This window comes from Nerophis lumbriciformis, linkage group LG08 (genome assembly GCF_033978685.3).
Source record: "Nerophis lumbriciformis linkage group LG08, RoL_Nlum_v2.1, whole genome shotgun sequence".
In the NCBI taxonomy this organism is placed as follows: Eukaryota; Metazoa; Chordata; class Actinopteri; order Syngnathiformes; family Syngnathidae; genus Nerophis; species Nerophis lumbriciformis.
Window position 1 is genome coordinate 26809451 of NC_084555.2, and position 17408 is coordinate 26826858.

Sequence of the window (17408 nt, forward strand, 5' to 3'; positions counted from 1 at the left end):
TACATTAGTGCTTTTAAATGATTGACAGATTTGAATTATGGTTAATCAGAGGCTATTACTCACATAATTGAAATGAAAGACACCAATATTTGGACATAAATGAAATTTTGTCTGTCGTACAGGAACATTTGTTTAACTATTCAACTCAAACGCACTACATTTGCTCAAAACTTTGTAAAAGTCTGGGTTTATTGTGAAGTGAATTTTTCTAGTGAGCACACCAGTCGAGGTCTCCTCACCCCTCTTTGCACTGACTTAAACATTGACCTGATAACTGCAGACCTACGCCGCTTTTCAGGTTACCATTAAGATGAAGGAGCAAAATGGATTTATTGATTAATCTGTGTATAGACATGGTTAATGTGCATAATGTTTTGATTAATCACACACAGTAAGTCATTTTTGAAAGCCCTAGTAGGATAGGAAGATAGAATGGACTTTGTTTATCCCAAAATCGGGGAAATTATGTGTTTGAAGTACACAAAAAGGTGAAAAGAGGGAAACATTAAAGAACACAAAGGATGTATGACATCAAAAGAGCACAGCGCTGATGCAACCAGCTGCCTCTTCAGCGGCGCCATTTCTACATACAGTCACAGACCCAACAAAACGAGAACCGAGACTGCATACTCGCTCTCGGCCAATGTGCAGATGAACGAGAATCTGTTCAGGGAAACTAATCAAACTCTTATATTACACAATAGTCTGTCAAGGGCTTTATAAATATAGTTGGTATGGCTGTCCAAAACTTTTTGACCAATGGTCATATTAGGTTGTATTTGTTTTAATGTTAAAGTTGAACATTAAAACAAATATAACCTAATGCATAGGCCAGCTGTGTCCAAAGTATAGTCCAGGGGCCAGTTTTCTCACATGGCTAGTTTTTCTTTTGACCTTCAACATGTTCTGAAAATCAAATAAATTACTAAATGCGGTATTATAGATACAACTATTTGCTTTGTCACCTACAACACAAAATGTATGCATTTTTGTTTCTTCAAATGGTTTAGCATTTACCGTTGTACATGCTATTGGTTAGTACAAAACGTACTTTGTTCTCAGCATGCAGCCATTAGTCAAAAAGGTTTGGACAGCCATACCAACTTTATTTATAAAGCCCTTGATATAGGCTATTGTGTAATATAAAGAGTTTTTGATTAGTGACCCTGAACAGATTGTCGCTCATCTGCACGGACCAGACATTGGCCGAGAGCTAGTGCGCAGTCTCTGTTTCCTTTGTTGGGTATGTTAACTGTATGTAGAAATGGCGCAGCTGGTTGTGATCTTTTGATGTCTTACGTCCTTTGTGTTTTTAAATATTTCCCTCTTGTTTTCACTTTTTTTGTGTACTTCAACCACATAATTTCCCGATTTTGGGATAAACAAAGTCCATTCTCAAGTCTTGCATATATGTTCTCAAGACACTTTTTGTCGCCAGTGCGCTATTTTGGCCACTAGATGTCACTGTCGTGAGCCAGGCTGGACAGTGTTTGGGACGCTGTTTCTTTTAGGACGCGCATGCGCAGACGAATGTTTCTCATGTTTGACCCTGTCACATTTCCTCCACGCGCAGCACACCGTGTATAAAGTGTTCACGCTCCCCCCCTGCAGTCTCTTTCCACAGCCATTAAACCACCGTGAGTGTCCAACTCACCGTTCTCGAAAAACGTTTAAAAATACCTAAAAAAATATAAAACGTTAGAAAACATACATAAAAAAAAAACGAAGTATTAAAATTAAGGAAATATACGCGTTAAAAAAAATAGCAAAATTGAAAAAGAAAAAAAAAAAGACTAACGGTCTTCAGGAAAAAAAAGAAGAAATACTTTGTTTTTTTCTGGGTGACTCTATTTTTTAGTAGCAGCTCGTCATCGTGTGGGTGAGTTTGGGTCAGAACAGCTCCTCCATTACATTTTTGAAAGGGAAGTTCCCTTTAAGTTAGTCGGCCGAGATATGAACACGGCAACGGGGAGTTATCCGATGGCTTCTCTCTACGTGGGCGACCTGCACCAGGACATCACGGAGGCCATGTTGTATGAGAAATTCAGTCCAGCTGGACCGGTGCTGTCCATTCGGGTCTGCCGGGACATGATCACCCGCCGGTCCCTGGGATATGCTTATGTCAACTTCTCCCAGCCTGCGGATGGTAAGAAAGATTTGTCGTTAATGTCAACGTCATAATGTCTGTCTACACACACACACACACACACACACACACACACACACACACATATATATATATAATATATATATATATATATATATAATGTATATATATATATATATATTAATCACAACCCGTGCTTATTTTTGTTGAACGCAGGTGTCTCTTGGCTATTTTTTATTGGCCAGCTAATACCAATATTCTCAACACAAAAAATAAACCTGATCAGAACAATTACAATTTGCACTCTGGGTTATATATATTTAACTGAACAGCACATTTTGATGTTTGTTGCATTTAATATATCATAAGACTATTCAAGTCATTTTTTCCTGTATGAAAAAAATTGGACACCTTAATGAAAGCGACAATGCTCGTTTGAAACAAATTGGCATGACCTCATTCTTGTACATGGGCTCAGTTTTGTCCCCAAAAGACTATATTGCTTTTTTGACATGCTAGGTGTGTCCTGGTCGCTCAAGGTTTTAACTGAATATTGCTAGTAAAATAGCCGTCATAAAAAACTTAAAACAATTAAACATTATAGTGTACACTTAGGTAAAGTCTGAATGATATTTGTTGCACTTAATATATCACAAGACTATTAAAGTAATTGTTTCCTGTATGAAAAAAATTGGAGACCTTTAAATTAAAGCGACAATACTCGTTTGAAACAGATTGGCATGACCTCATTCTTGTATATGGGCTCGGTTTTGTCCCCAAAATACTTGCTTTTTTGACACTCTAGGTGTTTCCTGGTCGCTCAAGGTTTTAACTGAAAATTGCTAGTAAAATAGTCATAAAAAACTTAAAACAATTAAACATTATAGTGTACACTTAGGTAAAGTCTGAATGAGGTGGAGTTTACAGTTATGTGCAGAGCATCCTGCAAATTCGTTGTTTGGTTATGGAAGAAGCTTTGAGTAATATTGTCAGGTGTTTACATTATGTGCATGGCCTTTTCACCCTTTTTGTATCAGGCTTGCACCTGTTCCAACTTTTCTGCAAGGACCAAAAGGCACTGAAGTTGTGGCTCACAACTGGCGTACTTCCAGAAGTATTGGTATTGCTGGTGTAAATTGTAACAAGAGCCACGGTTGAGATGACACCATTTGTTGTCAGGAGTGTGTGTGTGTGTGTGTGTGTGTGTGAGGGGGGGGGGGGGGGGGGAGAAGATGATAGCTGTTGCGCAATTCCATGTACCGGTAGTCCGACCACGTGTTTTGAGTGACACTGCTGCTTTTTGAAAGTATAACTTAACAACAATAGACAAAGATTGTTGACAAGTGGATGTCCTGGAATGTTTCGCTGTGTTGTGTAAGTTCCTGGGATCAAGGCTGGACGCACTCACGAGACCTGGAAGTGTTGCTCATCCGAGCATTCTTGTTGAATGTGTCTCTCCCCATCAATGGTAGAGAATTCTCCACTCACACTCCATGCCAGCACATACCTCTCAGGACCCCTCTCTAAATATAGAACATCTCTATGAGCTGCCGAAAAACCTGCCTGTGCTTTAATGACTTCTTGGAAATGAAAAGTTAAAAAGACAAGTAATGATTCTGTTGGATAAGATTGTATTTAATTTTAGGGTTGCTCATGAGCACCCACCAGCGAATAAGAAATACTTTACTTTTGAATGCCAAGATGGAAGCATCAAAGGGCCCGTCTGAAAGTGACCACAAACCTACAGCATGAGCACACGGTTTGTGAAGTACAATTGCGAGCCAAACTGCTGATGCCAGCAGACGCAAGGGGAGCTCTGTTTTGTTTACCAGACACTTTTTTTGCAGGGTAGCTTGGCCTCTGCGGGTGTATGTGTGTTAAAAGCGGAGTGACCAAACAAAAGCATGTCAAGTCTATATAACCACATGGACATTATTAGATGGTCTCCTATCTTAAGGGTGACATACTAAGTGGAACTTCAATGGGTGATTTCAGCTACAGAAAATGGTGTTGAATGTAAACAGATGTTGTCTTCACACCACAATGTTATCAAGGGGGGGGGCATGTACTCTGCCACTATGGGATGTGTCCAACAACAGGTGTTGAGGCAGAGAGGAGGCTCATTTGTTCCCAGTTTGCCCACTGCAGCTGCCGCCCCCTCTCCTACACTTGTCACAGCTGCCCGTACAGACAGTGTGTCTACCACGTGGTCCACTGCTGTTCATTAACTGTTATCTGTGTGTTAGTTATTGGATGGCGCTTATTGTTAAATGCGAAATAGAATTGGATTTGAATGCAAATAGAATTGGATAGGATAACCTTCATGTATCCCACAATGGGGAAATGATGTGGTTGCAGTGCAGATACAAAATGTCCACAAAAAACAAGGTAAAACACATCAAAACAAAAAAGAACATTAAAGAAAACAATTTAAAAAACAAGAGAGAACATTAAAGAAAACAAAGAACACCAAAGAGCACAAAGCTGATTCAACCAGCGGTGCCATTTCTACATACAACTACAAAAGTAAAAATAAATAAAAAAGAGCAATAAATAATACGCATTGCACACATATGATCGCACCACGCATTGACAAACAACAAAACAAAACAAAACCAAATACAAAAATGTATTGGTAATAGACAAAGCAAGTTTTAAAACAGGGGTGTCAAACTCTTTATTTTTTTTATTGAGAGCCACAGTTATGGCCACACATAACAGTGAATATATATGAATATAAATGTATAATAGCCTTGTTACACAATTTGCAATGGCAACAGTTTTTGATGATTATATTTTTTATGGATTGTTGGATAACTTGCTTTGAAAACTTAAAATCAAGATGACAAGCAGATATTTAAGTGTTTAAATTTGATCATCAAAAAAATACTGCAATATTGCCTAAAATCTATAATGTGTTAAATATTGCAGCCTCCTACGATAGCGATATATATCACGATATATTATTTTGTGTAGTAGAACCATTTGTATGCAGGAAGTCGGGAACATATGGCATCATTTCAGGTTGTATTTTCTCATAACTATAATCTACTTGCTGAATTACTGTTAATATCTGGTTACTTTTTGTTGTAACATTATTCTAGCTACAATCTATTAAAATGTAATAAGCCCCTATTCTTCTTTTGATTGGATACTTTACGTTCCTTTTGGATGATTGTACAAATTTGGGCCTGATCCGATACCAAGTAGTTAAAGTGAAAGTATTGGCCATACCAATGTTGATACTGATACTTCAAATTTTCAACATCATTTATAATTTTTATTTTTGATCGCAATGTAGAGTCCGATTCAGATTCAGAAGTACTTTATTAATCCCAGAAGGGAAATTAGATTTTCAGCACAATTGTAATAAGACAAAAACACAGGAGGGCGGTCTAACAATGTAATTTAAATATTATCCGTATTACCTTATATTACATACAATATTTTGAGCAAAGTGGTGCAAAATAATTCAAACCAAAAACTACTGTTGGCTCTTTTTTCCTAAGTTTGTAAACAATAAAACAATGATTTTGTTGTAGCAAAACTATAAATCTAATCACTTTAGTATCGATTATTAGCTAACTGTCGATGTTTCTCTTGATCTGTCCACCTATGTTTGCATTGAAGAATTGTAGCTTAGTGGTTGGCTGTGCTTTTTGATACCTCCTACTGTGTGTAGTGTAGCATGTTTAGCTATTCCTTGTCCTCTAGTACTCCAGTGATAATAATACTTGTAAAACAAAAAAGTTTATTTCCCGCCAGGACGGCAAAAATTTGTGATTTATTCGCTAGTCGCTGTCAAATTTGCGGAACACAGCAATAATTTGTCATCAACATGCATTATTACGATGTGACAATACTATTAAATGCTCTATTGTCTGCCAAATTTATATAATTGATAATGTCTGTATTGTGCAGATCTAGTATTTTAGCGCTTACTGTATCACTGGCAATGCAACCTTTTTATGAGCCAAATAAATACCTTAAAATATGATGTTGAAAGGTCAGTCCAGCCGCTAAAAATGGTTACAGTGATCAATGTGTTAACTTTGCTTGTGAGCCTCAGTCTATTAAGGTGTTGTAGATTAGGGAAGTTCTGAACTTCTGTTTCCATGCCCTTGTTGTTGCTCCCAGAGAAGTGCAACAAGGATACTTTTCGGAAGCAGTCTTTAGCTAGCAAGCTAGTTGAGATTGACTTTACTCTGCCCTCTGCTGGTCTGCTGTCAACTGGTGCACTGAATTTTGCCTCCATTGCTTTTGATGTAGCAGACCGAATAACATTTCCATTCAAGAGACAACATTTTAAGAAACAGGTTTACTGACCTCTTTATTCCACAGCATTTCTAGCATACTATAAAGTATTTGTTTTAAGGTACAATATTAACACGTGACTACATGTAAACAAACACCCTTATCTCTCCTGTGTGCTTCTCTTCCCCAAACAGCCGAGCGTGCCTTGGACACCATGAACTTTGATGTAGTGAAAGGAAGGCCAATCAGAATCATGTGGTCCCAAAGAGATCCCTCCCTCAGGAAGTCCGGAGTGGGCAACGTCTTCATCAAGAACCTTGACAAGTCCATTGATAACAAAGCCCTATATGACACATTCTCTGCCTTTGGAAACATCCTCTCCTGCAAGGTGTTGTTACTGCAAATAAATATACAGTACTCATAGATAGATAATACTTCAACCAACAAGTGTATTTATGCACATAATTGGGTGAAAATTGCTGTTGAGCTGTGTCTAACATTCTGACTTTACCAAGATGATAATGCTGAATTTCCAGTGACAAAATAAGAGATAACATTGTAGTGTGTTTGAAATGCAGTACATTATACAGGCAAATAAAGCAACCAAAATATTAGACACATTTCTATGTATGGTGTAATACACATCTACACCACTGCAACCTACAACTACAATAATAAGCATAACTCTGACAGTCAAGATAATATAGATGTTTTTTGCTTTACGACCAAATTCCGAATTAAAGGAACAAAAACTTAGGTACCGCCACCCTTATTCAGATCTGTACTGAAATCTTAGCATACTTTTTTTGTGTAATTAGGCTAAGGAGTTTGTGTGTAATCAGACATAAATTAATAATAATACTGAATATATATATTTTGACGTTTGTCACCTGTTTGCCTTGGCTGTTATGACACCATTTTTTGTCCTCGTCAACATTGTTACCCATAGATTGGCTATCTACTTGTGGCAGTGGTGGCATGGTTAAGGGGTCTGCTCGGTGTGTGGCTGGGGCAGTCTCAATTTGACGTTATTTTATAGTTTGCATAATTGGCAGTGATGCATACATTTTTTCATTATTATTCTACCCTCCCTGAATGTTTAGATTTAGTTTAGCAGATAGGTAAACAATCCTTTAAATTAGAGATGAAAAATTGTCCACTTGAGGTTGTTTGATATTCTCCACAATGAAGTTACTGTAAAACTAAGCACACAAAGCAAAGTACTTTAATATACTGTACCCGTAAAGTGCACATGCATGTAGGAATCATGTTAGATCAACAATACAGTTTGTTTAAACTGAAAAAAAAACAATACAACTACACAGGATAAAGGTTGACTTTTACGCCGCTAGCTTAATGCTAACGTAGAACGAACAAGCCCATTGACAGGCTAACGTAAAGTACCATAGTGATCGTTTTAAACTTGTAAAAACATTTTACAAATTTGATTTTAACGGAACTAATAGACAAACATAAAACAGCAAACACATTTCTACTTATATGAATATATTGTCACCAAACCATGGATACGAATATTGATAGGGGAAATTCTGTGGTTGCAGTGCAGATTGTATATACATTAATATAATAACACCACTATTTCCACCTATGCACATATATACATATTGCACACTTACATATATATATATATATATATATATATATATATATATATATATATATATATATATACACGTTAGGTCAGGAAAAAACACAAGAGGCTATATCATCCCTACAAGCCTGTTTCGCAGGTTTCCCTGCTCGTCCAATAAAATCCCCTGACGAGCAGGGAAACCTGCGAAACAGGCTTGTAGGGATGATATAGCCTCTTGTGTTTTTTCCTGACCTAACGTATATTCAGCTCTACCCCGGTATTGAGCACTGTATAACGGATAAACCACAGAAACCTTGACTATATATTTATATATAAAAAAATATATATATATATATTTTTTTTTTTTTTCATTCAATATATGCAATATATTCCACTGGATGCGGAACGGCGCTGTCATGGGGGCGGACTCTTTCAGTTTTCATTCAAGTCAATGTATCAATTTCCACTGCTACTTAACCCCTTGCGCACGGCGACGCCATGCCGATGCCGTACCGCATCGCTGCGCTAAATATACGCAGAGCGTCCCGTCTACATTTGCCAGACGTTGCAACGCGCCGGATCAAAAAAAAAATCTGCTTGTGTGGGACATGCACAAACAAAAAATAAGTTATCCGGTTTACTTTCGATATAAAGTACTGCGATACGATCGTATTTTAATTCCATTTTGAATGAGGTGTGTGTGTGCGTGCGTGAGTGTTCAAAGCTGAACACCAGTTTCTACTGTATTGTTGTTGCTTGCTACAAGTAGAAAAATAAAGTAATCTTTCTGCAAGGCAAAAAAAAATCTGAATTTTTTTTGGGCGGCCCTTGATGTACAAGTAAATGAATGTAAGGGAAACACTAGTAAACGTAGACATTACTATACACGAATACACAAGTATTTTCCAAATTACAGATCGTAGTTTCTTATATACAAACTTAACTTCTTGTCCTCCAGGTTGTGTGTGATGAAAATGGCTCCAAGGGCTACGCTTTTGTCCACTTTGAGACCCAGGATGCTGCTGACCGAGCCATTGAGAAGATGAACGGCATGCTGTTGAATGACCGCAAGGTGTGAGTGTCTGATCATTGAATTACTGTTCACTTTGTCCACCACGTAAGAAAAGTTCAAATGCTGCACTTTTGGTGATAACGTCAATAACTTTGTTGTGTCAGCCTGTTTCTGTCTCTTATTTGCCAACCTTTACTTTTCTGTTGTGCACTTTTTCTTGTTCAGTTGGTGACTGAATATTGTGACTACTAGGCTCCTCTGTTGCTTTCGTCAGTGTGAAGATAACGCCTCAACTGACAAAATAACCAACTAAAACGCGCGTCAATTCACCAGAAACATTCCCTGCAGCCTGATTGCACTCGCTGGTCACCCCCGTCTGAGCGTGTTTGTGTGTGTATGACCAGGCTTGTGTGTTTTAGTGATGGATCGAATGCAGGAATACAATACTGGATGGCACAATGGGAGAGGTCGTCATAGAAAGGTATATATAAGAACATTTGGTCCTCCTCAGCTTTCCTTTGTACTGTGCGACACTGTTCCTCCATCCTTCTCCATCCACTTCCTCATCATCCTCCTCATTTTGGACCAAGGTGGTACTGATGGTTGTCACTGTGTCGTGTCAAGCATGCAAACATATCTGCCTGCCTCTGGTGATATTAACAGCAAATGTAATGTATTTCTTTCATTGTTTATTCCTGCAGCGGTGATGAAATATAGCTATGATTTGGGAATGGTAAATCTTCTCTAACTAGCACGCGGTCAATGCGGATCTTCAGCGGAGATATAAGAAAATAAGTCTAAAATGTGGGCTGTTTTTAAAAGTGTGCGTATTGTTTCTCTTTCTGCATCTATAGGTTTGTGGGTCGCTTCAAATCTCGCAAGGAGCGGGAGGCTGAGCTTGGCGCCAAAGCTAAGGAGTTCACCAATGTCTATATAAAGAACTTTGGGGACGATATGAATGATGATCATCTCAAAGAGGTTTTTGACAAATATGGTAAGTTGTGTTTATGGAGAAGGGAAGGTGTCCTTGGGTTATCGCAACTCACTTTTATCTGGCACACATTGCAAGGGAGACAGGGACAGGCTTATTAGCGGCGATGCCGGTAACGTGTTACTCTAATATGACCACGTTTTTCCATAAATTCAGCAAATTAAAGTGACTGTAGAAGTCATGCTTGCTTTGTTATTACCTGAAGTGGTGAATGCAAGTGATTGGCCACCTAAACACTGCACTGGTTGGTTGTGGGATGCACTGTGGGTGTGGTGTTTTAATTATAGTGGGTGGGTTTACCTGCTGCAGCTGTGGCCTTGATAATGGTGGCGGGGTGAGCTTGGAAAAGAAGCCAGTAACGTTCATTACCGTCATTTTGGCATATTGGTCAATTTTGTCAGTATTGTCATCATCAATACGCTTGTTCTCATTTAGATAATCTGTAAATCATAATCCTGAAAGACCTGCACTGTCGTGCACAACTTCAAATCCATCCATTTTCTACCGCTTGTCCTTTTCCATCATTGAAAATAAGTACCTTACCTTATGACAGTGTTTTTCAACCTTTTTTGAGCGAAGGCACATTTTTTTGCGGTGAAAAAATCCAGAGGCACACCAGCAGCAGAAATCATTACAAAACTAAACTCAGTTGACAGTAAAAAGTCGTCGTCGCAATTGTTGGATCTGACTTTAAACCATAACCAACCATGCATCAATATAGCTCTTGTCTCAAAGTAGGTGTACTGTCACGACCTGTCACAAGACTTATTTGGAGTTTTTTGCTGTTTTCCTGTGTGTAGTGTTTTAGTTCTTGTCTTGCGCTCCTATTTTGGTGGCATTTTCTCTTTTTTTGGTATTTTCCTGTAGCAGTTTCATGTCTTCCTTTGAGCGATATTTCCCGCATCTACTTTATTTTAGCAATCAAGAATATTTCAGTTGTTTTTATCCTTCTTTGTGGGAACATTGTTGATTGTCATGTCATGTTCAGATGAACATCGTGGACGCCGTCTTTGCTCCACAGTAAGTCTTTGCTGTCGTCCAGCATTCTGTTTTTGTTTACTTTGTAGCCATCAGTTTTCTGCATAGCCTTCCCTAAGCTTCAATGCCTTTTCTTAGGAGCACTCACCTTTTGTTTATTTTTGGTTTAAGCATTAGACACCTTTTTACCTGCACGCTACCTCCCGCTGTTTCCGACATCTACAAAGCAATTAGCTACCGGCTGCCACCTACTGATATGGAAGAGTATTACACGGTTACTCTGCCGAGCTCTAGACAGCACCGACACTCAACAACAACACATCATTTGCAGACTATAATTACTGGTTGGCAAAACATATTTTTAACCCAAATAGGTGAAATTAGATAATCTCCCACGGCACACTAGCCTGTATCTCATGGCACACCAGTGTGCCGCGGCACAGTGGTTGAAAAACACTGCCTTATGAGACAGCACAAGAGCATATGTTCAGCCTGAGGTATGAACCCCTTGCCTTGACCTCGCGCAGCTTTTTGAATAGCATTTTGGAACTGCGTTATTAAACGTAGCCTACTTCTATTACAGTATACTTTTTCCGAGTTTATGTACAGTGCATATTAAGAGTGGTAATCAAAAACGGGTTATGTTATGAGCCGATTCCCAGTTTCGTTTTCTGAGAATGGGCGTGCACATGTGGGCGCGCATGACGTCCCCATGCATTACTGCACTCGTGGTGAAAACAGGTACGCTCTGGACAAGACGCCACCTCATCGCAGGGCCAACACAGATAAAATAGACAACCATTCCGGGGTGTAATTTTAATCCATAAAGATACTTACAAGGGAGAGGACTTGGGCCCTGTCTACATTAAGCCGGATAACTCCTTAAACGAATAGCTATTTAGCCTCAACCCCTTGTCAGCCACACTAACCCATCGTTTAAGGTTACCCTCCTTGGATACTTTTTTACACAGGTAAGTGCGCCGTCTGTCAGTGACGTGTGGTGAACTAAACACCCGGTGAGGCATAGATACTTTTGGAGTTTTGTTTACTTAAATTCATATGTACAGCTCTAATCATTGTTGATTTAGGTTGCGCATTAGAGTAACAGGAAAAAGAAGGGAGTTATTCGCTTTCATCAAAACGTTATAATGATATTATGATATGATAAATGGGTCCAAAAAGTATTTGATAAAGTTGTTATTAAATACTTTTTGGTCCCATTTGCTTTTAACAAAATATATCAAGTATTGTGTGTGTATCTTACCTTTCTGTATTTGTATCTGAAGCAGCAATAGCTATCCTCCGTGAAAACATACTTTGTATGATCACATTCATTTTGTCTTAAAGTCCAGTTTAGAGAAGTATTTAATCTTGGATATAGTATATAATCCTCCATATTGGCAGACACATTCATTTAATTCAATTTCATTCCAAGCAATAAAACAATATTTTTGCATCTGACAAGAAACACCCACAAACGCTGGCTTACTCTTATAAAAATGCCATGTTTGTTATAAATACAGTTTAAAAAAAAAAAAAAAAAAGACTGGCTTCCGCTGGACAGAATATGTGTCTGCTAGCTTGAGCGCCCCCACTTCTTCCAGTGTGGCGAGTCAGAGTACTGCAGAGGCATTGAACTGCAAGTTGACAATATACATACTTGCCAACCTTGAGACCTCCGATTTCGGGAGGTGGGGAGCGGGGCGGGGGGCGGTTCGGGGGGCGGGGCGGGGCGTGGTTGGAGGTGTGGCTAAGAGGGGAGGAGTATTATTTACAGCTAGAATTCACCAAGTCAAGTATTTTATATATATATAAGAAATACTAAGTCAAGTATTTCATATATATATATATATATATATATATATATACATATATAAATATACACATATATACATATATATATATATATACATGTATACATATTATATATATATATATATGTATAAGAAATACTTGACTTTCAGTGAATTCTAGCTATAAATATATATTTCTTTTATTATATATATATATATATATATATATATATATATATATATATATATATATATATATATATATATATATATATATATATAAAATAAATACTTGAATTTCAGTGTTCATTTATTTACACATATACACACACATAACACTCATCTACTCATTGTTGAGTTAAGGGTTGAATTGTCTATCCTTGTTCTATTCTCTGTCACTATTTTTTTAACCATGCTGAACACCCTCTCTGATGATGCATTGCTGTGTGGCACACACAAAAGTGCCTTCATCAAATGCACTAGATGGCAGTATTGTCCTGTTTAAGAGTGTCACAAACATTGCTGTTTACGGCAGACGAACTGCTTTACGGTAGACGAAAACGTGACTGCTGTTGTTGTGTGTTGTTGCCGCGCTAGGAGGACGTTAATGAAACTGCCTAACAATAAACCCACATAAGAAACCAAGAACTCGCCCTCGATCATTCTACAGTTATAACGTGATTGGGCAGGCACGCTGTTTATATTGTGGGAAAGAGGACTCAGGTCCGCATGGACCTGAGTCCGCCTGAATTTCGGGAGATTTTCGGGAGAAAATTTGTCCCGGGAGGTTTTCAGGAGAGGCGCTGAATTTTACATTTGAAATAATTCACATATCTGACTGCCGGTAAGGATACACTTCCAGGTCAGAGGTGACTATGACTTAATATATGCGCGTTTGCCATTTTCCACGCATGTGTACTAGGTCGCGTTGCACCGACAGAGGGGCGAGGGGGTCTTAAACGATGGCATTGTGTGTGTGGACAGGGATAAGGTTAGGTGGGTTAAATCCTAAAAGGGTGCCTTGAGGGATGCCTCAGTTATGTAAATCACAAGTTTGAACTTTAGTGTTTGCTAGCAAGCTTACACATGTCAATGAAGGATCTGCCAATGTGTGTACAGTGGTCCAAGTTTCTCTATACAACAGGAGCACTCTCGTGTTTATAGGAATTTTCTGCAAAATGTTGGTCTCCAACATTTTGAACTGAACTCGGGGCGCTGGTATGGTGTCATTCCCAGGCCGGATTTGGTCCACGTGCCTCTAGTGTAATATAACTGCTTTATGCGCTTTTCATTGGTTTTCTGCAGGCAAAACACTCAGCGTGAAGGTGATGATGGACCCTACGGGCAAATCCAGAGGTTTTGGCTTTGTCAGTTATGAGAAACACGAGGACGCCAACAAGGTATTTTGGCCTCAAATGTGTCAAACATTTGTCACCGTCCAGTTCCCTCCAATAATAATCATTTAATTTTCAGGCTGTAGAGGACATGAATGGCACAGAACTCAACGGCAAGACCGTGTTTGTGGGACGAGCTCAGAAAAAAATGGAACGACAAGCAGAGCTGAAGCGCAAGTTTGAGATGCTAAAACAGGAAAGGATCAGCCGCTATCAGGTCTGCAGGAGATGTTAATACAACAAGCCGTTAATGTTCCATATTAATGTGCTCTGCTCATGATCATGTCTTTTATTTTAGGGTGTTAATCTTTACATCAAGAATCTAGACGACACCATAGATGATGAAAAACTGCGTAAAGAATTCTCTCCATTTGGGTCCATCACAAGTGCCAAGGTGAGGGATTTTAAATACGATAGAGGAGACATCATTACTCTGGACTTGTGGTAAAGTTAAAAAATATTGTCACTGTCTGGTCAGGTGATGCTGGAAGAGGGTCGCTCCAAGGGCTTTGGCTTTGTTTGCTTCTCTTCCCCAGAAGAGGCCACCAAGGCAGTGACTGAGATGAACGGACGCATTGTTGGCTCCAAACCACTTTATGTGGCCCTCGCCCAGCGCAAAGAAGAGCGTAAGGCTCATCTCACCAACCAGTACATGCAACGCATCGCTGGAATGAGGGCTATGCCGGCCAATGCCATCATTAACCAGTTCCAGCCCGCTAGTGGCTACTTTATGCCAGCTGTGCCACAGGTATGAGCGTTAAAGCCAGAGTCTGATGACTGTTTATAGAACCATATGAAATAGTCCGTATTAGTACTGCGTGTACAACTATATAACAAGTACAAAAGTGATGCAGGCCGCCCAATCTTTCCCCTCCACATTTGTTATGGTTATATGTTTAGCATTTTACTATGTTTTTAAATATGCAGCAGACAACTATAACATGTACAAATGTTTCTGGACATTTTAGAAGCAGACCTGCAGTGCGATCTACAAACAAACCCACTCTTTAGCATGCTGAAGGTGCGCTTTGGGAGAGACTAGCACTAACTGCAATGATCCAGCTACAAGACAATGCATATTGCGGTACGTTTTTTTCATATAGGAGATACATTAATAGTCTATCTCTTATGTGAAAAAACAAACACCATTAAAATTAACGCCGGCAGGCGGCAAAACAGATTAATTGAATTTGTTTTAGTCAGCCCCTTAAGTCATCCAGCAACTAAAAAATGTCATTGCCGATAAACGATACATCTAGTGTTTTTTTATTCATGACAGTCCAAATATGTTGACATACACACGCGAATGGGAGGATTTACTCTCCATCGTCTGTCTTTGCGGCGCGATTACCTACTTTCCCACAGCCGTTTGTGCGTAACTGTGCCAGTTTGCACGCACATTCCAGACCTGCTAAATATAGACCTAAAAATAGTGGCCGCAGAACAGTTTCAGGCATGATAAATCACATGAAGAGTGCTAAATGATTGTATTTGCATCTCCTCCTACTATTGTTGGTGAGCATGTATTCTACATATACATAAAGACAGACGTGCTAAATGGATTGCATGGATTGAGACGTAATCCTCTGCGCACGTGCCAAGTAGATCACCTTTGCGTGCGCTATCAAGTTTTCTTGTGTTTTATTGCATCTAATTAATGAAGTCATCTTTCACAGTTGTCATTTTGCTGCATGCTTTTCTTTTATTTGCTCACCAGGCCCAGAATAGAACAACGTACTATGCACCGAATCAAATGGCCCAAATGCGACCCAACCCCCGGTGGCAACAGCAAGGTGGTAGAGGTCAAGGTGCGCATGCAGCAACATAGAGCTTTAAGCTTTTTTAAAAATGGTTTCTGTTACAGTCCTTAATGATGTTTGTTGTGCGTCTGTCACTTCCAGGTGGTTTCCAAGGGATGCCCAACTCCCTCCGGCAGCCGGGTCCTCGTGCCAACCCGAGGCACATGTCTCCAAGCGGCACACAGGGCCCACGAGGTGGGTTCTCTATATATGATCCTGGCATAACAGTATGAGTACACGTATGCATCAAATTACAACTGATAATACTTGGCAAGATATTCATGAGTGAACTTCTTTCCCCCTCTGGTGGGAAAGCTGCTGGACAAAATCTTGCTCCTCGTCCATCAATGGGGGTACCAGGCCCCCGTGTCATGCCACCTTACAAATACGCCTCTGGTATGCGCAACCCTAATCCACAGGTGGTGCAACCTATTGCCTTACAGCAGGTATGATCAAAACAACAATCAGCATCGCATTTGTTGTCCATTTTAGGTAAAGTTGTAGGTGTGTTTCTTTCTAGACACAACCAGCAGTGCATGTTCAGGGCCAGGAGCCGCTCACAGCTTCCATGCTGGCTTCTGCACCGCCACAGGAGCAGAAGCAGATGCTAGGTACAACCCTTAGCTTCAAAAACAAGCTAGAATAGTTTCTATATTAGGTGTTGATTATTCTTCTGTCATTTCATTGTTTTTGTTACAGGGGAACGTCTATTCCCGCTGATTCAGGCCATGCATGCCAACCTTGCAGGAAAGATCACGGGCATGCTGCTGGAGATCGACAACTCAGAACTACTGCACATGCTGGAGTCACATGAATCATTGCGTTCAAAGGTGCGTCATTTCCTGTAACATCACTGAGTTTTTTTATTATCTTTTGTTGGAAGGCTGCAGTCTGTCATTGCTTTGTCCTGTGCAGGTGGAAGAAGCTGTTGCAGTGCTGCAGGCACACCAAGCAAAGAAGGATGCCACCCAGAAAGTGGGAAGCATTGCTAGCACTGGTGTTGCTGCCACATCCTGAATACTGAATTCCAACTGGTATAATAAAACGCAATATGTAGTTATTAACACAGAATACATAGAAGTACATCACAAATGATCAAAGTACACTGTCACTATGTTCCAGGGTGGAAGACACAGTAAAGATCCAGAATGGCCTGCTCCACTGACACCAAGAAAGTTCAGCACGTTTATGCAAAATTTTAATAAAAAGAGGAAAATATATATAATTTAAAACATACTTGAATATTTTCAGGAAAAGGTTAAACTAATAACTGCATACCGAACACTATATAGACCTCAAGGAAAATGACACTTGTTATATTTCTTTGCTTAAAAATGTATTGTTTGATTAAAAATGTTGGATTCCTACATCCCATTGAGGTTGTAGCATTCCCAATAAAGAAATAATACATCAACATGAACAGTCCTGTTTTATTTGCTTCTGTGTTCCTTCTTTTTTAAAAGCACATTAACGGGACATCGTAGAA

General features: G+C 39.3%; 1 protein-coding gene across 1 annotated transcript; it reads left to right on the plus strand.

Moving 5' to 3' along the window:
* The first annotated feature begins 1577 nt into the window (after positions 1-1577).
* Positions 1578-17336, plus strand: pabpc4 (poly(A) binding protein, cytoplasmic 4 (inducible form)). Its single transcript, XM_061968566.2, has 15 exons — positions 1578-2146; positions 6556-6749; positions 8914-9029; positions 9822-9961; positions 14035-14129; positions 14203-14340; positions 14422-14517; positions 14602-14871; positions 15841-15931; positions 16025-16117; positions 16238-16368; positions 16443-16533; positions 16622-16752; positions 16838-16956; positions 17045-17336. The coding sequence occupies exons 1-14, from the start codon at positions 1954-1956 to the stop codon at positions 16937-16939; spliced, it is 1881 nt and encodes a 626-aa protein (XP_061824550.1). The 5' UTR covers positions 1578-1953; the 3' UTR covers positions 16940-16956; positions 17045-17336.
* The last annotated feature ends 72 nt before the right edge of the window (positions 17337-17408 follow it).